At 42.5% G+C, this 26,451-nt stretch overlaps 1 protein-coding gene across 1 annotated transcript in view; it reads right to left on the bottom strand.

The window, feature by feature from the left end:
• Window positions 1–251: 251 nt before the first annotated feature.
• The window catches only part of LOC141132504 (START domain-containing protein 10-like), a 155,973-nt gene continuing 129,773 nt past the window's right edge, over window positions 252–26,451 (bottom strand). The window contains exons 3-6 of the mRNA XM_073621035.1: window positions 21,583–21,686; window positions 16,156–16,273; window positions 14,462–14,514; window positions 252–2,016 (exon numbers count right to left, since the gene is read on the bottom strand). Coding sequence (XP_073477136.1) covers window positions 1,786–2,016; window positions 14,462–14,514; window positions 16,156–16,273; window positions 21,583–21,686 — 506 coding nt within the window. The 3' untranslated portion in view covers window positions 252–1,785. The remainder of the gene's footprint in view (window positions 2,017–14,461; window positions 14,515–16,155; window positions 16,274–21,582; window positions 21,687–26,451) is intronic.

Consider the following 26,451-nt stretch of genomic DNA (forward strand, 5'->3'; position numbering starts at 1 on the left):
ATTTAAATTATACAAACAAAGGTAAAGAAACTGCATAAAAGGGCATGGTCATATAGTAAATGTGCTCACTTTTAAAGTGTATCTAAACTAAGAATGAGCTCCGGCGTGTTCGCACAGCTCACGTGCAGAGCCCACCAGGAAGTCGGCACTGCGCTAATCACAGGCAGTGAGACTTTTCCCGATCTCTGCAGCCGCGCATCGGGTAAATGTCTCACTGCCTGTGATTAGCGCAGTGCCGACTTCCTGGCAGGCTCTGCACGTGGGCTGTGCGAACACGCTGCAGCTAATCATTAATCTAAACCCCAAAACAAAAGCTTTTATATTACAGGTCAACAGCACTTGGATGCAGTTTTTCTATTGGTTTTCTTTTCAGGCTGCCTTTGCTTTCCAGGACCCAGAATACAGAAGAATCGCTGTAGTAGTGCTGGCTACTGCAGTGATCCAATTATACCACAGTGATCGGACAGGTATTAAATTTGCATCCAAGCTGGACCAATGTAACTATGCAGAAGAGTGGAATTTAGCTTTAAACTGCCTTTGTTCCTCTCCATTACATAGGGAATGATATTAGTAGTTTGCAAAAGGCAAGATAGTTTTGCTTTCTGACTAGCTCACGGGAAGTGTCAAGGACACTGCATTTCTTGCAAGATCAACAGGTATTTTCTGTGCTTGAGGAAAACATCCCTAGCCTAAAAAAAGAAAACAAATGCAGCCAAAACACATCTAAGGACTGGTAAGCTGCAATGGTTTCATTCTCTGTTCCTGGATTTAGATTCAATTGTAAAATCAGCAAGATTAGAGATGCATTACATGAGGGAAAGTTGGTTATAACTCCATGCTTGGGTATAACTCCAAATGGCTCTTCATTGTCACCATATCTTAAAAGGTAACCTATCATAAGTAGTATTAAGGCTTCCGTGGATGACCTTATTCTAAAATGATAATTTATTGAAGCTAGAGGCAGTCAGGAAGCTAACTGACCCCCAATTAATAAGCAGCAACTGTAAGGCATATTTGATCCAGGTCAACAACTTGCCAACTAAACTAGCATTTTTTAGGTTGGCCAACAAAGGCAGCCTAGGGATACCTCTATTGGCAAGCGTCCTTTTAAAGTAACCTTGGGGACCGGCTGTTTAAATTAAAAGTATTTACATACTCTTAAAATTAAACTTTTCCAAATGGAAGGCCGCCATTGTAGACTGCAAATAATTCCCTGGCTGTCTTGCTCACTTTGACTCAGTGACCCAAAAAGTGTACACAAGGACTTTGGACTTTATTTTGGCTTTCTTGATTTGTATATGTGTGTTCTTTATCCTTGATCATGGGTACATTGATCTTTCCTCCCAGAACTGCTGTTCAATAACATGATGCTTATGAGGGCAGCTGCACTCACAGTTGACCGATATAAATATATAGCAAATACTTTGTAAATAAAAAGGTCCAGTTTTCAGGAATTTGCTGTAAAAACCCTTACAGAAGTTCTTCCTAAATGTTTTCTCCTAGTCTGTCCACATTTATTTTTATGTGTGAGCAGTCAGTTCTGAAAAACAAATACATTAGGAAATTTATAGGAAAAAATTATTACGTAGTTGGTGTCCATTAAGAGATTTCCTTTCAACAGGACTTTTTCAAATACACCTCAACTTGTTCCTGAGTTGTACAAAGTTTAAAAAAGATCAGAAAATGGTAGAAAGGGATGGGGTGAGGGTTAACCAAGCAAACTGGTTGTGAATCTAATTTTGTAGATGGACAGAAGAAATTATATGAAGGATTAAAAACATCTATTTAAGAATCCTTTGAAAGCCCATCTTCATCATCACTAATGTGTGTTCTTTCTTCAGATACTCCACTTTCATCTATGTTTTCCAGCTCATCAGCCCTCTGGATTGCCAGGTCTTCCAAATTCACGGTTGGAAGGTTGTTCTGCTCTGGATACACCCATGGCTTAAAAAGTGGGTCATGTTTTCTCTTCCATTCAGGATACTTTAAACCAGCTTTATAGATCTTTTTCATTGCCTGTAGAATAAAGGATTTTAAACATTGTATCAGTTCGAGCAAACTTAGAATGACAGAGTTTGACCATGAAGTCATAATGTCGTCTTAGGTGCTTTGTTAGCGGTTTCAGACTGTATAACTAAAAGGCAAACTTTTTTAGATTTGAAAAAAAAATGGTGAGTGGTGAGAACCACCATCATGTTTTTACTGGTGTCCCCGTTCGGGAGATTGATGATCTAAATATTAGTCCTGTTCACCAATGTCAACGGGAATGAAAGGGAGGGTGAATTTCACAATCAACAACTTCAGTTGTCACCAGAACAGGAATAGAGAGGAATTCTTCCAATACAGACATTTGTTCCTGTGACAACTGTCTAATAGGGATTATTCCTCACATTGAAAAGTTATCTTCACCTACTGTTGAGCCTACAGGACAAGTGAAGAAAAGGCTCTTCAATTTACACACAGATGTAAGAACAACACTACTACTCTATCCAAAAAAAAAAAAAAAGTGTTGGCTTTAGATATACTTTAACTTGCACCAATGCATGCGTACAACTTTACTATTGTTTTTAATAGAGTTTAATCACAAATGCAAAACAAAGCGCATGGAAAGGAGTGAATCTTGCCTAAAGCATTAACATATTCTCATAAACTATCATTCTTGATAGAGTAGGAAATGGTTAGACTCTATGCCAAGGTTTTTATGGTTGTCTGTGTCCCTTCTGTAGGGATTCACCTTTCTATTTGTTCAAGTGTAGCACCTCTGCCCTGGGCTGGCTAAAGGTCTATGGCTGTATTATGGCTGAGCTGTAGCCAGCTGAGCTGAACTCTATTTGTCTAGATTCTGGAGGCTCTCCTTAAACCTAGTGGTTGATTGCTCCTGCCTGTTGGTGGAAGATTGTTATAGCAAATAGTCAGGGAGAATCAATCTCTGACGTTAGGTAAATTTATGCAACCAAGCCAATCCCTGGGCGGCAATCTCAGAAGGTATGGCTGGGTAGAGGTTAAATATTTGGGAGGATCGTCTCAGAAACTGTCTCTTCCCTAGGGCTTATCCTGGGAGGCTTGTGTGTTAGGGAAGCTGCTACCTGTACTAGACCCAAACATGTGTTATGGGCTGGGGGCCTAAAGAAGGGTTGGAGAAGCGATCCCTCGCTGAAATGTGTTGCAGGGGAGCTGGGCAGAAACTGCCACCTTTACATCGTGAGAAAGGCCTACAGCTCTAGGTATTGTGAGGGTCAGGCACCATATAGGACTACAGAGAGACTAACTGCTCTGAGTCACAGTTTTGACTGTTCCCTCAATGTCAGTACTACTTTGTGGCTGTTGCTAAAAGGCTGGTTACCACTGGGAATTTCAAGAAGCTGTCTTCAGAGTGTTTTTTGTGCCTTGGGTATCCGGCACCCTAAACCCTCCTTCCTGCATTTTGTCTGGGTTTTGCAAAAAACTGTAAAAAGACCCCTAGACTGGAGCCTAACTTTTCAGTGAGCTAATGGGACTGGTAACAGGGTGGGCAGCCTCTGGACAGGTAGGAGGATCCAATTCCTTCCAGAGGCTCCTTTGTGAGTCTTCACTACAAAAATAAAACGTTGAGAAAGAAAGTAAAGGGAAATCCTAAATTTTTGAGCTTCTCAAGACCAAGAGCTGAGAGGAGAAGCTTCTAACAGGGACAAATGCTCTGGTGACAAATTTCTAAGATGGGAATGCCCCTCACTTTGGCGAAATGTCGTCTCATCTCACATCCTGTTGTACCACCAAATGAAGGGGAAAAAAAAAGGTAAAGGCCTTTAAAACATACTTTCTCTGACCTCTGTAGTTGCGACACCATGAAGAAATACATTTTTGAAAAAAAACTCAGGACTCAGAAATTGCAAATAATTTACCCTTATTTCCTCTGTCAGAACTTTGCAACAAAGAGAAGCTAAACGGTTAGAAACTAACTTAAACCTGACTTTAGAGTCTCTGTTGTGATCTTTGGGGTTAAATTACTCCACAATACCCACAGCTACAGATGATAAAGAATTTTTACTGCTGGGTAAATCTGGATGAAACAACCGTTATCTAAATACAAGTAGGCATGTGTATTTTTACTTGGTGTCATCTTTGGATTTGTTCTAGCTTGTGTACAGTATTAAAACTCTTGCATTTTGCTTCTGCGCAAGAGCTTCCTGTAATAAATATCAGTCACTGTTGCGCTCTCTCCTTGTACACAGTGACTGGTCTTGTATCCACCCCTATAATTTTCTGTAGACCGCTTGTAGTAGGTCCCATATCTCTACTCTCCGATTTTTACTCATCTCGTTTTTAAACATATGCACTTCCTGATTCTTTTAGATATATCTGTATATACACTGAAGTGTGTTTTACGTATTGTGCGAGCAGACAATGAGTTATTTTAGAGTATTTTTATCATCTTGTATTAAAATAGAGAAGATTTCCCTGGGTCAGTGCAATCACTAATATTCCTGCTTAACAACCATTGAGATAAGATTTCAGCCACATAGGGAATGCATTATTTTCCCTGAGCAAATTGAAAATTTTACATTGTGGAAAGGAGCAGGAAAAGCATAAAAACAGTGTAGCAAAGCAAAACAAAGTAGATCCTGCATGCATTTTTTTTTTTTTTTTTTTTTAAATAAAGTGGACGTTACATAAAAACATATTCTTTTCTAGTTCCTCCCCCTACTTTAATGTTTTTGAGAAAGTGCAGTACTTTTTTGTACTGCAAGGCAGCACTTCCTACTTTCTTGTCTAGGCCCCCACCACCTCCTGGGATTGCCACATCATATATCCCAGGCAGCAGTGTTTTACAGAGGGTGCATGCACATCACAAGATTCAGATTTACACGCCACCCTTCTTATTCCGGCTATAGACTGTTCGGTTCTTGACTAGTTCCCGGTTCAGCAGGGTTCTGGCCGAGATTCAAACCATGTATGGGCTGGCTAAATGTACCCAAGTTGATCGATCAACTTGGGTACAACCAGCCAACAGATTTTACATATGATTATTGCTAGCGGCTGTTATAACCACTAGCAGACGTAGCACCCTGAAGTTTAGGCAGGGTTGCTATTAAATTTAGCTGCCAGGCGATAGTTGCCTTGGCCATTTGTTAGGAGATCAATTGATTTCCCCCTAATTCTGGAATTGCTGCACTTTTCTCTTCTGTCACCAGGTGGCATTGTAGCTGGTGACATTAAGTAAGACAAGGGCATAGCAAGTACAGATTAGGAATAAATGGGGTGTCTCAGCCAATGGGCAGGGATTTTATTGGGTCCCTTGGCCTGCTGGGAGAGGCTATTTATTTGGGTGCAGTCAGGGGGAGTCAGAATCGGGGTTCTGTGCCACCCAGATGGCTGTCTGGGTGGACGTGTGTCATGCTGCCCTGGGCTGCTAGGCTGTAAGCCTGAGGCCTATCCCTGGGACATCTGGCTGCTAGGCTGAGGGCCTATCCAGAAGCAGGAGAGCAGTGTAGGGTTGGGACTGCAGGCTTGTAGTCCAACCAGAAGTAACGGTTACACCAGCCGGAGAACCAGTTGTGGTCGGTGGTAAAGGGGAAGCTGTCGCCACTAGGGGACCATCCACCTTCTTACCGGAGACCACTGTGAGTAAACTGAGGCCAGTACCAGAGCCGACTTCTCACCAGCCAGGGATGGTGAAGAAGTGGGAAAACTTCAGCAAGTGCCAAGTCAGGGACCCAGCAGGACAGCAGAGGTGATGCTTGCAGAGCATCAGTGAGTGCCAAGCCAGGGATCTAGCGTGTCAAAAGGGGTGATGCTTGAAGAGTATCTGTGAGTGCCAAGCCAGGGACCCAGCAAGGAAGTGGGGGGTGACGCTTGAAGATACTGAGTGCTAACAGTGGAAGAGCTCAGTGGATCCAGTGGCTATTGGATCTGAAGTCTAGTGAGAGAGACTGGGAGCTCATTGAGTGAAGACCCACAGTGAGTAGGGATGAGCTCGATGTTAGAACATAAGTTTGACTCGAACATCGGGCGTTCGCAGAACAGCAAACATTATGGGGCATTCACAGGAAATTGGAACGCCCCATAATGCACTGTGATCTCGGCTCAGGGCTCACTATATAAGGCTGCTTACACAGCGACCATGTGTAGTGTTGTTGGCATGGACAGAGAGATAGCCTGAGTTAGATTAAGCAGGCAGGTTAATCAATTAGTGGCAGTGTATTTGAATATATATATATATATATATATATATATATATATATATATATATATATATATATATATATATATATATATATATATATATATATATATATATATACACATACACATATACATATACACACACACACAGCGGGGACGGAAAGTATTCAGACCCCTTTACATTTTTCACTCTTTGTTATATTGCAGCCATTTGCTAAAAACATTTAAGTTCATTTTTTTTCCTCATTAATGTACTCACAGCACCTCATATTGACAGAAAAACACAGAATTGTTTACGTTTTTGCAGATTTACTAAAAAAGAAAAACTGAAATATCACATGGTCCTAAGTATTCAGACCCTTTGCTGTAACACTCATATATATTTAACTCAGGTGCTGTCCATTTCTTCTGATTATCCTTGAGATGGTTCTACACCTTCATTTGAGTCCAGCTGTGTTTGATTATACTGACTGGACTTAATTAGGAAAGCCACACACCTGTCTATATAAAACCTTACGGCTCACAGTGCATGTCAGCGCCAATGAGAATCATGAGGTCAAAAGGAACTGCCTGAAGAGCCCAGAGACAGAATTGTGGCAAGGCACAGATCTGGCCAAGGTTAAAAAAAAAAAATTTCTGCTGCACTTAAAGCAGGGTTCCACTCAAATTTTTAACTTAATCTTACCCCCCTCAGTTAATTGCATAGATGTTCAAATGCCGCACGAACATTTTTTTTATCGCTGTAATTACCTTTATATTGTACTTTTTTGTGGTACTTCCTGTCTCTCCTCCCATGGGAGTAGGCATGTTTATTGCCTTTCCACGGCGCCGCACTGTCTCCTGGGAGCTTAGTGTCAGGCTCCCCAAGATTCAGTGCGGAAACAATGATCATGCGTGTGAACAAGCTGTGAATGAACAGCATTCACCACATCCAGGAAATCAATGCTTGTGGGCTACGAAAACAGACAGAGGCGGAAATATTACACCCAAACTGAGTATTATTTTGGGGTTAGCAAAGTGTCTCAATGACTTAAAAAAAAAAAAAAAAAAATTGGTCGCCGGACTCCCGCTTTAAGGTTCCTAAGAGCACAGTGGCCTCCATAATCCTTAAATGTAAGACGTTTGGGACGACCAGAACCCTTCCTAGAGCTGGCCGTCAGGACCTCAGACTGGGCCAAAGGTTTACCTTCCAACAAGACAATGACCCTAAGCACACAGCTAAAACAACAACAACTCTGTGACTGTTCTTGAATGGCCCAGCCAGAGCCCTGACTTAAGCCCAATTGAGCATCTCTGGAGAAACCTAAAAATGGCTGTCCACCAACGTTTACCATCCAACCTGACACAACTGGAGAGGATCTGCAAGGAGGAATGGCAGAGGATCCCCAAATCCAAGTGTGAAAAACTTGTTGCATCTTTCCCAAAAAGACTCATGGCTGTATTAGATCAAAAGGATGCTTCTACTAAATACTGAGCAAAGGGTCTGAATACTTAGGACCATGTGATATTTCAGTTTTTCTTTTTTAATAAATCTGCAAAAATGTCAACAATTCTGTGTTTTTCTGTTAATATGGGGTGCTGTGTGTACATTAATAAGGAAAAAAATGAACTTCAAGGATTTTAGCAAATGGCTGCAATATAACAAAGAGTGAAAAATTTAAGGGGGTCTGAATACTTTCCGTCCCCAGTGTGTGTGTGTGTGTGTGTGTGTGTGTGTGTGTGTGTGTGTGTGTGTGTATATATATATATATATATATATATACACACACACACACATACATACATACACACACACATACACTATATATATATTATATATATATATATATATATATATATATATATATATATATATATATATATATATTACACATATACATACACACAGTCAGTCTAGTATATACTCTGCATTTCAACATAGACTATAGATTCAGTGTTCACTCGATATTCAGTCAGTGCAGGCAATAGAGATAGAGAGATATAGATATATCATATCATACACACACACACGCTGCATCCAGTGTAGCTTATATCTACCATACATTCGGTGGTGTACGGTTTCTAACTTCAGGTGGTATACACAGTTTCTAATACAGCACAGGCAGTGTACACAGTATGTAATACAGCATGTACAGTTTTTAATAAACATCATGTCCGGAAGGCCACCAAGGAGAGGCAGACGCTCCCAGGCAACTTAAAGAGGGCAAGCAGCCTCTATGTCTACAGTCAACAGTGGTGGTCGTGGACAAGGTACATCCTCTGCAACTGGCCATGGGGCACGCTTGTCCTTTTTTTCTGCTGCTGGCTGTGTTATTGAGCCACAACATGCAAAAAAGAGTTGGTGGAGTGGATAACAAAGCCGTCCTCATCCTCTGTCACCCAGGCTCAGAGTACTTTGCCTTCCAACACAGCTGCCAAAGCGGCCTATTCCACCGGCTCATTGTCCACAGTCACTCCTTCTGTAGCCCCACCACAATGCACGGAGGAGTCCCCAGAATTATTCGACCACAGTGTCAGGTATATGCTGCTGGAGGATGAGCAGCGATTTGAAGGCTCTGATGTTGGTTCCCAAGTTGAAGAAGGGAGTAATGTGAGCCTAGAGAAGGGGGTGCCCAAGAAGGACAAGAAACTGGCAGTCATGTTCCCCCAGCTGCAGCATACTGCCAAGTTTGCTCCAGTGACGAGGAGGGAGGGGATGATAAGGTCACTGACTGTAATTGGGTGCCTGAAAGAAGAGAGGAGGTGGAGGAGGAGGCGGCACAACTCCAACGAGGAAGGATGTCCTCTAGGGGGCAGCCATCCTATTGCATCACACCACAGAGCTCGGCAGGTGCAGGGCGCTGGTGACTCCCCGCTGACTTTTAAAAGTTCCTTGGTGTGGGCCTTTATCGACACACGTGCAGCAGATCGCACCGTTGCTGTTTGCAACCTATGTCTGAAACGGATCAAGCCTGGCCAGAACAGCAGGCGCTTGGGCACCAGATGCTTGACCAGACATGTGATGACCTGCCATGCAGTCCGTTGGCAACAGCACTTGAAAGACCCACAAAGAAAAAGGCAAACTTCTCCTTGCTCCTCATCTGGGATCCCCAACCCTACTACACCTCCAGTCCTCTCAAAAACCTGCACTGAGAGGAATAAAAGGTATAGCAATAGGTGTCCCAAGTACTTGCAGCCAATCTGCTAGAAGTACACCGCCAATTGATTTTAGCAGGCGAATTTCCCTACCCTAGTTGCTGAACCATAAAAAGAAATTTGGCCCCAGCCATCCACATGCTCAGCGTCTAAATGCTAGCTTGGCCAAATTGACAGCACTGCAACTGCTGCCTTTTCAGCTGGTAGAGACTGCCCCCTTTCGTGAATTTGTGGAATGTGCCGTACCTCAGTGGCAGGTTCCAAAATGCCATTTCTTTTCATGGAAGGCCATTCCGGCTTTCTACCGGCATGTGGAAGGCAATGTTTTGGCCTCATTGGACTTGGCAGTCCGCAGTAAGGTTCATATTACCGCTGACTCATGGTCCAGCAGGCATGGGCAGGGAAATTATCTTTCCTTCACAGCTTGGTAACTCTGCTGGCAGCTGGGAAGGATGCAGGACAGGGTTTAGTGTTGTTGGAGCTTGTTCCACCACCACGCCTCCAAAATGCTAGTGGTGATTCTGAAACAGCTCTTTCCTCCACCCCCTCCACCACTTCTTCCTTTATGGCCTCTTCTGCAGATTTGTCCTCTGAACCAGCAGTGCTCCGTAAGCGTTCAAGGGGGCTACGCAAGCAGTCAGGCTAAAAGATGCCATGCGGTGGTTGCGTTGGTCTGCCTAGGGGACAGGAGCCACACTGGGGCAGAGATTCTGTCAGCTCTACAGGGGCAGGCTCAGAGGTGGTTGACGCCACGCCAGCTTCAGCCAGGAATGGTTGTATGCGACAATGGCACCAACCTTCTCTCTGCCCTCCGACAGGGACACTTGACCCATGTTCCATGTTTGGCACACGTCCTAAATTTGGTGGTGCAGTGGTTCTTGAGCAGGTACCAGGGCTTACAGAATCTCCTGAGGCAGGCCAGAAAAGTCTGTGGTAATTTCCGCCGGTCATACAATGCCAGTGCTTGGCTGGCTGACATTCAAAGGGAATGCAACCTGCCCACCAACTGTCTCATTTGTGACATGCCCACCAGGTGGAACTCAACGTTGGCAATGCTGCAGCAGCTGCACACAGCAGAGGGCCATCAATGGGTACCTGTGTGAGTATGGTACCAGCACAGGGTCAAAGGAACTTGGCTTCTTTTCCCCATGCCAGTGGCTACTGATCAAGAATGCATGCACTGTCCTGTCACTATTTGAGGAGGCCACAAGGATGGTGAGCAGCAACAATGCATGCATCAGTGACACTGTCCCTATAGTCTTCCTGTTGGAGCACAGGCTTCATGGAATCATGGACAGGGCAATTGAGGCAGAACAGCAGGAGGAAGAGGAGGACTTCCTTTTCCTCTCATGGCCCCCTTTATCCAGATAGCATTCCTGCGGGCCTGCCAAACACACAGGAAGAGGAGGAGGAGGAGGAGGATTGTGTCAGCATGGATGTAGAGGAGAACACACAGCAGCAGTCTTCAAGGGATGTTTTTCAGTCCCCAGAAACGCAAGGAATTGTACGTTGCTGGGAGGAGGTAGTTACAGATCATGTGATCCTTAGTGAACCAGAGGACTCAGAATCGAATGCCTCTCCAAACTTATGCTGCATGGCCTCCCTGATTCTGCAAAGCCTGCAAAAGGACCCTAGGATTCATGGTATCAAGGAGAGGTATCATTACTGGCTGGCAACCCTTCTTGATCCACGTTACAAGGGTAATGTTGCAGAACTCATCCGACCTTCGCAGAGGATGAAACGTCTTCAGGAGGTCTTGAAGAAAGGTTTGTGCAACACATTTCCAGACCCTACGAGGTTACGATTTCCTGGTGCTGGACATGTTGCTGAGGCTTCGTTCAGTCAGAGGAAGAGCGGTGGAGAAGGTGGCCGTTTGACGGAAGCCTTTAAACTATTTTTCAGTCCTCAGCGCCAAGGTCTGATGGGTTCAAGCAACCATTGCCAGCATCTGCATTATATGGTGCAGGAAAATCTAGGGGCAAGAGCAGACTTGGAGACCTTTCCAACAGAGCATCCACTGGGTCTTGAGGATGGACCACAGGCCAGAACTTGCTCAATATGCAATTGAGCCACTGGCCTGTCCTGCATCCAGCGTGCTTTCTGAACGCACATTCAGTGTTGCTGGAGGGTTTGTAATGGATCAAAGATTGTGCCTGTCCAGAGACTCTGTTGATAGGCTCACATTCATAAAAATGAATCAGTCTTGGATCAGCAGCTATCAAGCACCTGATGCTGATGTAACTGATTGAATTTGCTATGGATGTGGGATCCCTTGAAGACTGCCTATGCTGACTATCCTATTTCTCCCCAATCTTGATGATGCTAGCTTACAACAATATTTTGGTTTAGGGCACCACCGCCACCACCCAAGGCTCAAATTTTCTGCCTCTGTTTAACAGGGGCATGTAATTACATTTTTGATCTAATATTTAACAGCAGGGCCCATTCCTGCGCCCCACAAGAGTAACTGTGAGGACTTACATTGTTCTTGCGCCACCAAAACCAAAGGCCCAATTTCCTGCAGAGTATATAGGGCAGGCCGTATAGTATATATACTGCTGTTCAGAGTACATAGTGCCTGGGGGGTCCCCCACATCATTTTTTTTTTACATTATGGTGTGGGGTTCCCCTTAATATCCATACCAGACCTGAAGGGCTTGGTATGGATTTTGCGGAGGGGGGGGGGGGGCGACATCCACGCCATTTTTTTGGGTATTTTTATCTATATTGCCAGGATCCAACAATACATTACAGCTGCGAGCAGTTTTAAATTACGTTTTCCTTTAGAAATGTCATTTTGCTGTGGCACCGTTATAAACATGGGAAAGATGCGCTACTTTACAGGTATACTAAGGACACCCCCGGGCATATTTAAAAGAATATTTCATTTTTATTGTTTCACTTTAAGCATTATTAAAATCACTGCTCCCGAAAAAATGGCCGTTTTTAAAACTTTTTTTTTTTTGCATTGATACATGTCCTCTGGGGCAGGACCTGGGTCTCCAAACACTTTTTATGGCAATAACTTGCATATAAGCCTCTAAAATGAGTACTTTTGATTTTTCACATTTCAACAGTGTTTGTACTAATTTTTTGCATGTTCTGCTGTGAACCGAACCAAGGGGTGTTTGGCACATCCCTAACAGTGAGTGATTGTGGGGTAAGCGGAGAACTGTTTGTGTTGCAAATAGTTGGATACAATTACAGTTAGTAACTTCTACAACAAGTTGCCATAAGAGACAGCATCCTACCTATACAGAAGTGGTGTCCGGCTGGAGGCCTTCACCTGTATGGTTGTCTGCCTATAGAAGTATCGGAGTCTGCCAATTAAAGGTGAAGTCCAGCCTAAGCTTTTTAGGCTGGGCTTCTCCTCTGGGTCACAGGAGTGCAATTCGTTTTGCACTCCCGTGGCCCATTTTCAGCGGAGAGTGGTCTGAAGTCCGCTCTCCACTGACATCACTGCCATCAGTCAAGGCAGCGCATCATCCCGACTTCCAAGTCTGGATCCGCCAGCTGCCTTAACTGATGGCAGTCTCAGTGAGCCGCTGAGACAGCCTCTCCCCGCCCCTCCACAGCTCAGCACTCCAGTGAGCGTGGAGATGCAGAGAGGAGAGAGACACTGACTGACATTCAGTAGCTTTCCTCTCGGGGATCTGTGAGAACCGAGCCATCGGTGGTTCGGTTCTTAGTACAGAGAGACGGCGGGGGACAGCTGCAGCATCTGTCTGATGCTCTAGCCACCGAGGTAAGAATTAATCAACAAAAAAAAGAAAAAAACATACTTCTATTTTAGCATCTACCTAAGGGTGTCCTGGCCCTAACCCTCTCTCCCACAGTTCTGTTTAGGAGTCAATAAATCTCTTTGCATCCCAAAAGTGTCTGGCGCCCATCCTTTTCATCTTGCATTACACCCACCATGCCTTATAATCCACTCTACACCGAAGGATGTCAGCTGTCCCTGACTCTGGAGGTCACCATTAGGCCTAAAAGGGCCGTCAGGAGAACACATGGGCTCCGTGGGAGGGATTCCCATCAACACTGTCTCTGTGTTGATGGGGGAATCGAGTGATTTTCTTATCGCTCCATCTATGGCCGGCCTTAGCCTGTGCACAAGTGCTGTGGGTCACTACAATACCCTGAAACCTTAAACTAGCCATCTCTATGTGAATTGCGCAGTTTGCGCGCACACAGACATGCCACAGTTCTCAAATACTTGGAAGAGTCCTGTGGCACATCTGCACATGCGCAGAATTTTTATAGATAGCGACACAGAACAGGGCTGAGGGGTGGCAATGAGGTCTCTGTGAAGTTAATATTAAAGGGCCTCACACGTGTCTGTTTTCCTGCAGCATTACACAGGAATTTTACTTTATAATGTATTTGATTTAAAAATCAAAATTATTTCCCGTGTTGCAATGGAGTGCGTTTTTAAAGGGAAACTATAAGGGCCCAATCACAGCCAGGCACGTGAAGTGTGAATGGCCCATGAATCATAAATGTTTAAATCAAAGGTGAAGACCATGGTTTTAAAAATGCACAATAGATACATTGTTTTGCATTGCCATATATTCCTGTAGTCATGGAAAGGTGTTTTCCCATAGTGATAAATGGAGCTCAGCAATATGTGAATATCCACCTCTGACCTAAATTATTTGCCTGGGTCCTGCAGAATACCTGCTGTAGCAGTATTCGTTAAAACTGTGTGAAACATTCAGATCACAGTACATAAATTTCCAGCACACCATCTGATGATCAATTTTATTGACATACACAGATGTCATAAGCAACTCATGTTTTAGAGCTACTTGAAAGGCACATGTACAAAATAAAGTTATTTATAAAATCAGTAAAAATTATAGGAAAGCATTGACAAATAGAAATAAAGTTTGGCAAGACCTTAGAAATAGCGCCAGAATATGTGCCTGAAAATAACAGGATGCGATTGTTAATTTATGTCATTCCATTCTCATCTTCTCCTCCTTTCTAAATGTAATCAGCTATTTAGTGTAGTTACTTATACTATGGACGCAATACAAAAATTTGTTGAGCAGGGAATGAAGGAATTGTTAATTACAGGTTCAACTGAGAACTCTTTATTTGCCAATTCTGTAAATATTGCTGGTATAATAATTACTAAATACATCTTAAATATTTTTACACTTACCTTTGGAGCCACAAACTGAGATACTTTATTTACTACCCACTTTGGTAATGACCCTGCAATAAAAAAAAAAAAAAAAAAAACCCCAAAAAAACAAAAAAACGTTAACAATGACAGCAGCGCATTATACTTATTGAGCCAGCATGGTACACATTCAGTCAGAAAGCATAGAGTGCCATCTAATGGTCAAAAATCCTAAGCGCAGCATATTCAGTATTTTCAAGGTTCCTATGAAATATTGAAAACTCAATATACCCAATGACATAAATTAAATTTTTTCTCCAAGTGGTATTTTTTATGTTAATTATAAAATCGGCTATGTGCATGCAGATCTCCACTAAGCTTACTCCAGGCATGTGCTTTGCGATGGTGGATCTAAAATAAATGGGCCTCGCTCTACAAACAGCAGTCCAGTGCTGACCGCTTGTGTCCCAGAAGGTAATGTGGGAATTTTGGGGCTTATGTGCAATTAAAACTGCCTAAAATGCTCCACCCAAACGGGAAAAAAAGGTATATTGGACTGCTCACCATGACACAAATTAAAGGATTAAACAAAAATATAGATAATTAAACTTGATAGAATAGAAAATGTAGATGGAAGTTTCACCCTTCCAATCACTAATTTATTAAAACAGAAATATCTTGTCTCTTATGAAAAAAATATGAAAGGATAAAAAAAAATAAAAAAATAAAAAGCATCAGTAACACTCTTCACAGTGGCATTCCCAGATCACATCTAAATTACTAGTGATGCTTAGTAGCAGTAACTGGACTATGAAATCCTGGAAGATCACAGTCCATTTCTTAAACTGTAAAATAATTCAGCCAGAATCTTTGTGATTAAAAAGATTAAATTAATTTTGATGTAACCACCAAAATTTCCTTTGTTATTATTTTATACACCAGAGCAAAGAATGGTACAAAAACCAATTCCTAATATAATGCAAAAAAAAAAAAAAAAAAGTATATTCCGTCTTGGAAACAAATAAGGAATTCTGCTTATGTGCAGAATATGCTCTCCCAAAACCCCTTCCCTCCTTGAGTGATTGGTTCACTGCTTTTCATAGCACTTATTCCCATATTACAGTATGGTGATGCTCTTATGATTATAGCAGGCAAAATGTCCCACTTAGCAACAGACCATTCTAGGAACTGGCTCTCCTGTGCAATTTGCTAAACAAAAGCAGGTTAGAACATGGAAGGGGGTTTGTTAGGATAAAAGCAATGTACAGTATATAATTGACTTGGACATTTTTTTCTCCACTCAGAAGGCATGAAGTTTCACCTTGTGTCATGCACACAAGCCTCCTCATACTCCTCGCCACCAGCTGTGATGGTGCAGAACAATCCGATCCTCACTGTTTCATGCACCTCCTCTGGAAGTACCCACCCATTGTCAAGGCCTTTATAACCAGATGTTCCTTGCCCTGTAGTTTTGGGTGATATCAGCCCATCCACCGGGGGTAATATCTTTCAGAGGTGGAGGGCCACACATCCTTTTTAGTCAAAAAATAAAGTTCAAGTATAGGCAGCGGAAAGGGTTATACTTGTAAAAACACCCGCTGATCTGCAAATCTGCCCAATCCAGATCAAATCTCAAACCTAGTGGATCAATTCCTTTCCAATGATTACATTTGTTAACTGTACTTAGATAATTAGACAGACTAGAAAGCTGATATACAGTGTTCTGGAATTACCTTTGGGGTCGACTTGTGTGAGGTAATAGAGTACGCAGCTGTTTTCCCCATTGGCTTTAATGAGATATCCAGTCTGCAAGGAAACTGCTCTCACAAAGTCCTTGCGAGGAGGATGTTTCTACAAACAGAAAATGTTCTAGTTACAATTATCCTGGTGTACAAGATGTTTTATAGATTAGCAAAAAAATTATGTATATTTTTCCAGCCTAAATTATTTAACACTATTCTGTAAGAAGTGTCAAGGTGAATGGTCTGCCTACGCTTAGGTTTTGAAGCTTCTGTTGCTTATATAGCACATGGAGTACTTAAAGCAGATGTAAACCCAATCTCCTATATTCATTAAATTCATACCCTGTGAGTGTTACCTCCAGTTATGGGATGACAAATGTCTCCTGAGAGGTCAGCCTGCCAAATGTACTACTTGTGGAGACTTCAAACTGCTATGCCGAGACATTCTGCACAGACAGGGTCCACTGTTCTCACCTGTCCAAAGAAACGATGTACAGCTGATGCTGGAGTGCATGCATGGTGGCTAACAGAGGCTAGAAGAGACCAGCAGCATTGAGATATAAAAAAAAATAAAAAAAAAGTAAAAACAGTATATGCTGAGAAAAAAAAAAATGGCATGGCAATTGGAGATGTTCAATGCTTTGGCAAACTAAATTCATCCAGTATGGGTTTACATCTACTGTACTTCAGACAGATGATGCTAATACTCCATGGTGCACAAGGCCAGGAGGCCCACATATTAGCATACCTTCCAACTTTATTAGAAAGAGGGACACCACTTGACACTAAGTATGCAGGCAAAGCAAACATACCTGAAATGCACCAAGTTACATGGGTCAGGAAGAATTTATAAGCAAAAAGCCTCTTTTTTTTTATCTAAACATTAGACTAAAAATGAAACAAAGAAAAAAAAAAAGGGACAAAATGGACTTGGTTCCAAAGGAGGAACAGTTGTGGGAATGAAGTGCAATTGAAAGATATAAGCAGATGTGTTTTCGTAAACCCAATTTTGCATCAAAATTAAGCAAACTGGGCTAATCTACAGCGATGAGATGTTCACAATGGGTTTTTTTATTTGCTTGAGTGAACAGAAAGACCTTTGAACTGCTTACCATTTGATTATAATGTGGGAGATTTAGTTTGGAGGAGGAAGTGACTGTTAGCTGGATCAGCCGTGAACTACATGACAGACAATGCAAAGCGCGCAGAACTGCCTGCTGAGAGGAGTGATAAAAGGATCGGCGTGGCCTGTTTTCAGCCTCTCTGGATGTCATTCAACACCTGCCAGCAGGAGGTCTGTGTGTAACCAAAAGTGAGAGACTACGGCCTAAACAGCGGAGAGTTGGATTTCCTGCCTCTGAGGGATCTTGGAGGACAGCCCTGCTATTCCAGCAAGCGGACCGGCCTGCGTTTCAGGGCAACTGTAAGCCACCTGCACTTCAGCCAATCGGGAGTTGCAGCTTGGCGTGGTGGCGCCATCTTCAGACGGAGACTTCAGGAGGGGATTCCAGACGGAGCCTTACAGCCATTTGAGTCTATTGTGGTGAGAGGGCACCTGCCCAGTTCAGTGGAGATTACAGTATTGCTGAGTGAGCTCCTTCTGCAGACTGCTGGTGAGATTTGTAGTTCCACGGAGGTGAATCTACTTCACAGGCATCATACAGCTGGCCTTTGGGGCCTTGTTTTTTCCCCTCCTGCGCTGTAAGGTCAGTACTGTATTGCACTCACATGTAAAGAGGAACCTACAAGTGGTGATATTTCTTCAGTTAAGCCATCATCACAGCACACCTTTTGTTCTACAGTCACTTCTGTCCTTTTTTCTTTGTGGATTACAAATTACAACGATATACTGCAGTTTAAACATCAGGCTAGCTGAGGATATCTGGAGTTAAAAAAACTTTCACTATCTTCTTTTTTTCCTAAGCATTGCTGCTCTACTCATAAGTTGAACTCTGCAGCAGCCCTCATGGGGGTACCGCTAGACATATATAGAAGGTGAGGTGGAAAAAAGACACAAGTTCAACCCATGTGTGTCATTATATGTCAGTATTATATTGCATATCCCTGTATGTTGCGGTCGTTCAGTTGCTTATCTAATAGTTTCTTTAAACTATCGATGCCCCCCGCTGAGACCACAGCATGTGGAAGGGAATTCTACATCCTTGCCACCCTTACAGTAAAGAACCCTCTACGTAGTTTAAGGTTAAACCTCTTTTCTTCTAATTTTAATGAGTGGCCATGAGTCTTGTTAAACTCCCTTCCGCAAAAAAGTTTTATCCCTATTGTGGGGTCACCAGTATGGTATTTGTATATTGAAATCATATCCCCTTTCTCAAGCTTCTTTTCACCAGAGAGGATAAGTTCAGTGCTCACAACCTTTCCTCATAATATCCTCCAGACCCTTTATTAGCTTTGTTGCCCTTCTTTGTACTCGCTCCATTTCCAGTACATCCTTCCTGAGGACTGGTGCCCAGAACTGAACAGCATACTCTAGGTGCGGCCAAACCAGAGCCTTGTAGAGTGGGAGAATTATCGTTTTATCTCTGAAATTAATCTCCTTTTTAATGCATGCCAATATTCTGTTTGCATTAAAAAGGGGATTAATTCCAGAGATGAAACGATTATCAGTTCAGTCCCCAAAGACATACACCATTCTATAGTTTGTTCTGTAAAAATCCAAAGTGCTGTATTTTTACCTCTGTACTTTCATCCCCAGGCCTATCACAACTCTCTGAAAATCTTTCATCCATGACATCACTGGCCCCACCTCCCAGCTGTACTCCCCCACCTCCTAGCAAGGAGTGATGTTCACGAACACTTCCAGCAATGTGAGTGCTGCTAAGCCGGTGCTAGTGAGTGTGTGTGTGTGTGTGTGTGTGTGTGTGTGTGTGTGTGTGTGTGTGTGTGTACACAGCTGAGATGTGGGGCCAGTGATGTCATGCCTCCCGGGTTCCGGTCCATAGACACACCCATGGACTGGAGAGCGGTGACAGGCTTGGAGATGAAAATACAGTGTTGAAAATACACCATTTTGGATTTTTACAGAACAAACTATAAAATGGTGCATGTATTTGAGAATTGATGCATACGAGGTTTACAACCACTTTAAGTGTGAATGTGTTTATGCGATTTATTTTTTAATTTTTTGTAATTACTAGGTGAAGGTGGTTGTTAAAAAAAAAAAAAAAAAAAAAGAAATGTGCATTTTCAGGTGTTTTTAAGGCACTCCCATTGAATACTATTGTGGCCAAAAACACATGATTAACATGATAATGCGCCAAAGATGTTCTTGTACTTTTCTGACATTAAAACACATGCAAATTTTAAAAAGAATGGTTTTAAGTAAATAAGATTTTTGAATTGGCAATGTTCAAAGTTCTAATATTTCTAAATCCCATTTTAACATATCTAGACAATTTATAGCTGTTTATTCTAGGGGCAATGGCACAGCATTGGGAACTACTCCCAGGAGATACCATGCCATTTGAAATGTCATCTTTTGGCACAGTAATTCTGGCTAGCATATCAATGTGAATTTCACCCCAAGTACCAATGATCCCTCAGTACCATCTCTCCTTAAAGTAGAATTCCAGGCTAAACCAAACTAGTCTTAAAAACGCTCCCTCCCCTTCCAAACATACACAAGAAATATGTATATACTTCCCTTTTTTCAGCCCACTCCAGTTCGGTCATGTGATCCAACTCTCCTTAGTCAGCGGCGGCTGCAGGGGAGAGGAGAGAGCACGGACAACAGATAGACCAGTGGCTGACACCGGGATCACATGACCGGACCAAGCAAAAAATAGGCAAGTGTCCACATCTTTTTTACATAGATTAGTTAGCATAGGTGTTAGGAGGGGGCAATTTCAACACTTTAAACCATCATTCAATTGTAAAAATAAGACAAAAAGAACAAGGGAAGCTACCATCAACAGTCAAGAATGTTTCACGGTTTATACAAGGACTCTTGGTGGTGAGTTCAGTCCGTTTTTCTGATCAAAAGCTGGTAAAAAGTGTAACCTTTCAACCCTCTAACCTCTTTAACTTGGCCCCAAACACAAAGTCGATCACCACTTTTAAATTTGTAAAATTAACCCTAAACAGTTAATCTTCACCCTTATTCGCTCTTTCAGGCAATTTCAACCATAACCATATGGATAAAGGCAATGTACCACCAACAGTTTGCCTTGAACTAGTTTGTATCTGCAATCAAAATAATTGAAAAGGGAAGGGTGTTGTCTGGAATTCAGCTCTAACAGTCCTATGTCATAATAAATAAATAATAACTCAGCCATGATAACCCAGTCCAATTGAGAACTATTACCTCCATCATTAACTGGGTTCTCTCTAGAGTAGGAGTCTCCAAACTTCCAAAAGGGCCAATATGGCTGCAGCCAGGGTAAGTAGAAAATGCCCTGGGAACAAACAATACCCCATCATTGGTTTCAGTGGGATGAATAGTCCCCCTATTATTGGTATCAGGGTAAGAAATGGTGCCCCATTATTTGCATCAGTGGGAGGAATAGTGGCCCATCATTGGTGTCGGTGGGAGGAATGGTGCCCCATTGGTGGTGTCAGTGGGAGGAATAGTACCCCACACTGTTGTCAGTGGGAGGGTGCATCTAGCAGCAGGCCAGTTTGAAGACCACTGCTCTAGAGCTACTACCCCCCCCCCCCACCCAGTGTTTTCAGCAGTGGTGGCTGGTGCTCAATATTTTGGGAGCGGCGGCAAACCAACCAACAGGAATGTGGCAATCCCCCCCCAAGACGGGAAAGCAGCGGCGATCAGAGGCCTCCTGGATCCAGGCTACAGCTCCTCACTCCGGAGCCATTGCTTCTCCTCCAGGCTGAACAGGAAGAGGGTTCTGACTGAGACCCGATTGGCTGGGAATTCTTAGACTCCCTGGCCAATCGGGTCTCAGGAACTGCTTCCTGGATGGTCGTGAGGAGAATCAGGAAGACAATAGCGAATATTAATTCCCTATTGTCACACGAGCCTACCCTTTTTGGGCCACCACTGTTTTTCAGCAGGGGCCTGTCAAAAGATATCTGTATAAGAATGACCAGACGGACTTTAATGCATTGGTGGCTTTATTGGTTCTTTGAAGATGGGGTATAGCTTAATTTCTTAGTTTCCAGAGTATGCTTCTGATATAATGTGTGAAATGTGCCTAAATAGTAATTGTTCTGTTTAATGCCTAAGTATTATATACACAATGCCTAGGAAAAGTATATAGCTTATTAAAATAACAGAAATTTGAGGTTTGCCTAAAAGCATTCTATACATTTCACACACTAACATATACACGCCATCAGAATTGTAAAAAAAAAAAAAAAAAAGAAAAAAAAAAAAAAAAAAGAAGTGTATACTGTATATATTGCAAACCAGTAGACAGAAAAGTAATTTTGAAGACTCACCGGATGCTTTACTGAATAATTGATTATCATGTAGTCATTGCCAAGGGGTAACCAAGATCGTAAGGTTACAAAGTCTCTGTTCTTTAATGGACTTGGGCACTTCCCTGTGATGGACAGATAAATTAGAGAGAATCAAAATAAAGAAGTGAAAACTATTCAGAATAATACAAAGGTTTTTATGTGGCCTTAAGATTTTCCGAGATTTCACTGATTAGAGGCATAATTGAACTGTGCTGCCAAAAGCAAGTATGTCAAGTGTTAAAAAAAAAAAATTACATCCTTACGAAGGGAAAGGGAACTTAAGACAAATGTTTGTAACCTTTTGTGCAACCTGGGAAATATGCAGTAGTCCATGGCATCTAGGTATTTTTGATTGGTTCTGTTATTCTCAATTGAGTCGATCAGGCCTTGCTGTGAATTATTGCACATAAGTGCTCTTTACCCTGTCAGCAAAGAAAATCCAGTATGTAGGAATTGCAATCCTAAAGTTCAAAACAGAATTATACAATATTAGGTATGATGTATAGGGAGCTAGATTGTGATTAGGCTGACCTCCTAGTGACTACCCTCACCCCCAAGCGTTGTATGCATCTTTACTTGTTGCTCCAGTGTCACCCACTGGTAGCTGCTGCAAACTACAGAAGTCTCCCAGCCAGAACCTTCCTGTGCATATGCTCTAAATATTCTCCTTTGTTTCCATTGGAGGCTGTCTGGGGTTGACTGTTCGAATCCCAAGGGAATGAAGAGAGATTCCAGAAGATTGCAGAATGACCCTGCTATGAGGCCAAGTAGAGCTCTCAGTAGAATGCAGAAAGGTCTCGGAGGAGCATGAACAGGTATGTAGCATACTTAGGGTTGCCACCTCATCCCTTTAAACCTGAACACATATTAATTACACAGGTGCTGTGGCTGATTAAGTTGGTAATTAAACTTACTTGGTGCCTTATCTGCACTTAAATTAGCCTCAGAACCAGTGTAATTCAAAGGTGTTTCGGGTTTAAAGGGATGAGGTGGCAAACATACTGTGGGTGGAGGGGGCGGAGGGGTTGCTATGATGTGGGGTTAAGGGGAGTCATTTATAGCACTGAAATAAAAATGCAGTTACCAATTAAAGAGGAACTGCAGTCTGCTCACATAATTTGTAATAAAAACATCTTTGCCATTCTGAAGCTTCCCTCCAACCACTTTGCATATCATTTTATATATACTGTGATTCTGTACTAGCCAAATATGCTGCAGAAATCTCCCTCCACCGAGTCTGGCTGCAATCATTTTAACTGTTGGCAGCTGAAGCTGCTGCCTGATCATTTCCTGGATTTACACATAGGCACACCTCCACCTCTGCAGCTCTCATTGGTCCTCTTATGATTCACCCCCTCTCCATTCCTGGCAAACTAACGAGAGTGAGAAAGAGAGAGACCGGTGCATGATGTCATAAGCTTAGGCTTTTTACCAGAAAACAGGAAGTGGGATGTATAAGGTATTTACTGGCAGAAAAAAAATGTGTTTTACTATTCAATGTTAAAAAACAAGGGCAAACAATTTAATAGATGTAAAGATGAAAAAATGACTGAAGTTCCACTTTAATCACTTCCCGACCGACTCCCATACATACACGGCGGCAGGTTGGCTCTCCTGCGTGAATTGCTGTATATGCATGGCGGCTCCTTTAAAAGCCATAGCAGGTGCATGCCCGCTGCATGGTGGGGGACCAGATGTGTGTGGCCAGCAGGCGCGATCGCAGCTGGCCATCTGCGATCGCGGGCATAAGAGCTAGAATAGGGATTTGTGTGTGTAAACACATAAATCCCTGTTCTGACAGGGGAGGAGAGACAGCTCATGTATTCCTACTAAGTGGGAACAGCAATCTGGCTACTCCTCTAATCAGTCACATCCCCCACAGTTAGAAACACACATAGGGAACACACTTAACCCCTTGATCGCCCCTAGTGTTAACCCCTTACTGCCAGTGACATATATATAGTAATCAGCGCATTTTTATAGCACTGATCGCTGTATAAAGGTCAGTGGTCCCAAAAAAGTGTCAAAAGTGCCTGATCTGTCTGCTGCGATGTCGTAATCGCGCTAAAAATCACAGATGGCCGCCATTACTAATAAAAAAAACAATAATAAAAATGTCATACATCTATTCCCTATTTTGTAGACGCTACAACCTTTGCGCAAACCAATTTAATATACGCTTATTGCGATTTTTTTTTTACCAAAAATACGTAGAATACATATTGGCCTAAACTGATGAAGAAATTCGTTTTACATGTAGCAATAACTCACGGTGGAGCTGCCGGTTTAAACGGGCCTGTCCTCTTTGCTCTACACCCTTCTTAAATTGTTCACTCCCCTTGACACAACTGTAGTGCAGTGTTGAAACAATATGAGCATTACCTTTAACCCACAATATACACTTACAATTATGATTACCTCTACCTGGGTGTTGGTAGCTCCACCTGTAGGAGAAATGACAACACTGCACACAAACTTCAATAACGACCAAAAATAACTTCTTTCTTTGAGTAAGTGATATATTTATATAAAGAGTTATTTCAATTAATATACTATCACACCAACTTAGTGTGATAGTATAAGAAATGATGACAATCAATCACAGAAATATATATTATATGTATATATTAGTATGAACTTATACCCGGGAGCTCCCCCTGCTCTAGACCTTAAAGTCACTATACTAAAATGCAGGGCCCTGCAATGAAAAAGGTAGTCCAGACGTCTTCAGTCTTCGATAGCTTTTATAAATGTAATCCGCAAGGGTTCCTCCTGGGTGTTGCGCAGTGTATAGGGTTTCCACATCATCCCTTTAATCCAGGACACATATTAATTACACAGGTTCTGAGTCTGATTTAATGCAGATAAGGCACCAACTGAGTTTAATTACCACCTTAATCAGCCACAGAACCTGTGTAATTAATGTGTGTCCTGGATTAAAAGGGATGATGTGGCAACCCTAGCAGTGTAGTATAACACACTAAAACAATTATAATCCAACAGGGTAACTAGGTGTCTTTATATGAAGAAACAAACATCTAACATCCGCTTTTGTCCCAGCAACACTCTGTACAGTTCTAAAGATGTGTGTGTGTAATACACAAATAAACTTCTGGGTGTCAACCCTCTCACCACACAGAATCCAAGCAGGTGGATGTCTCCGGTTCAGCAGTTCTCAGTTCCGTATGGAGGCACCACCACGCCGTCACACTGTTCCGTTCACAAACGACCGGGAGTCCTTGGTTACCTCCCAACGGGTCTTCCGGAAAAATCACGTCTTTTGTCCAGCTCACTGCAATGCGATGGCAGGATACTACAGCTGCTCTGCTCCTTTGCCAGGTAGGCCGCAACCCTGTGGGACACACTCACAGAGTCCTGCTGGCAGGCCACGCGTCCCAGGCACAAGAGACCTAAAATGGCCGCTGCTTACCCTTTTATATCCCCCCCACAATGCAGTTCAGTTCTGACTTTATCCAGGAGCATTGTGGGTAAGTCAGAGCTACAGTTCCAAAGTAAACAATGAATCACTTCCGTGTTACTTGATCCTGGGACGTAAACTTATCGTACTTTATCAATTGTCCACAAGATGGCACTAACATAACTATTGTACTGAATAATACACATAGAGCTAGAAACAACAGTTGTCAGCGCTACATAAATTTTTTGGGGATATTATAGCAAAAAGTAAAAAATATTGTCTTTCAAAATTGTCGCTTTTTTTTTGTTTATAGCGCAAAAAATAATAACCGCAGAGATGAGCAAATGCCACCAAAAGAAAGCTCTATTTGTGGGAAAAAAAAAAAGGACGTCAATTTTGTTTTGTTACAATGTCGCACGACCACTGTGTCAGTTAAAGTGATGTAGTGCCTTATCGCAAAAAAATGGCCTGGTCATTAAGGGGGCAAATCCTTCCGGGGCTGAAGTGGTTAAAGTCTAACTAAAGTCAATTTTTTTTTTTTTTTTTTATGTTTTGGATGGAGAGGAGAGGAGAGGAGAGGAGAGGAATTAGACCATCTGTCAGGGAGACTAACCCTCTCCATTTGTCTTGTTTACAGTTATCATCAAAGTAAAAGTAAAAGAAAATCACAAATTTTAGGCTGACATCAAATTAGAGGGGAAACCTTCAAATAGAGAAAATAGTTCTGGTGACACCACGGGATTGCCTCACTTTGGAGGGATTTCCTCTTACTTCTCGTTTTGGCTATGGGACAAGAAGGGAAGGCACATCTCCCCTATAGCACAAAGATGAAAAAAAAAAAAACAGGGGTTATAACCCTCTCTTAAGCCCCGAACACACAAGAGACATTGGCTGGTTAAAAAAAAAAAAAACAAAAAAAAAAAAAACAGGCCAACATTCGGCCCAAGTGCCCCCCTGTCAGAACATAACAGTTCAGCGGGGGGAGATTGCTGTACTAAGGTCAGATCGTTGGTACAGAGAGAGAGACACACACACACAGAGACAGAGTCTACAAGCAAGAGATGTGCTGGAGGAGACTGGAGTAACTGTGTAAATAATCATTCCAATTGATTGCTATACAATCAGTAAATTGTTTGTTCCACTGGGCATCCCATAAATTTCCTTATCCATCCAAGTTCTATTCCCTCAATAAAAACAACAAAACAAACATCTGGACTGTTTGTTGTCTCCAAGGGGATTGGGAAGTGAATGCAGGGTGACAGGTGGGCCACAACTTTCAGCCCTACTGGGGTACCGCTACATTTGGGGGCTCATTCCGGGACCACCTGACCACTTGTGATCTGCCCGCTGTTGCCCCTAGCTGTGTTTTTGTTCCACCAGTATTGAGGAGGTTGTTGCTACCTGCTTACCCAGCTGCTCCAACCAGCGCT

The sequence above is a fragment of the Aquarana catesbeiana genome, linkage group LG03 (genome assembly GCF_042186555.1).
Source record: "Aquarana catesbeiana isolate 2022-GZ linkage group LG03, ASM4218655v1, whole genome shotgun sequence".
In the NCBI taxonomy this organism is placed as follows: Eukaryota; Metazoa; Chordata; class Amphibia; order Anura; family Ranidae; genus Aquarana; species Aquarana catesbeiana.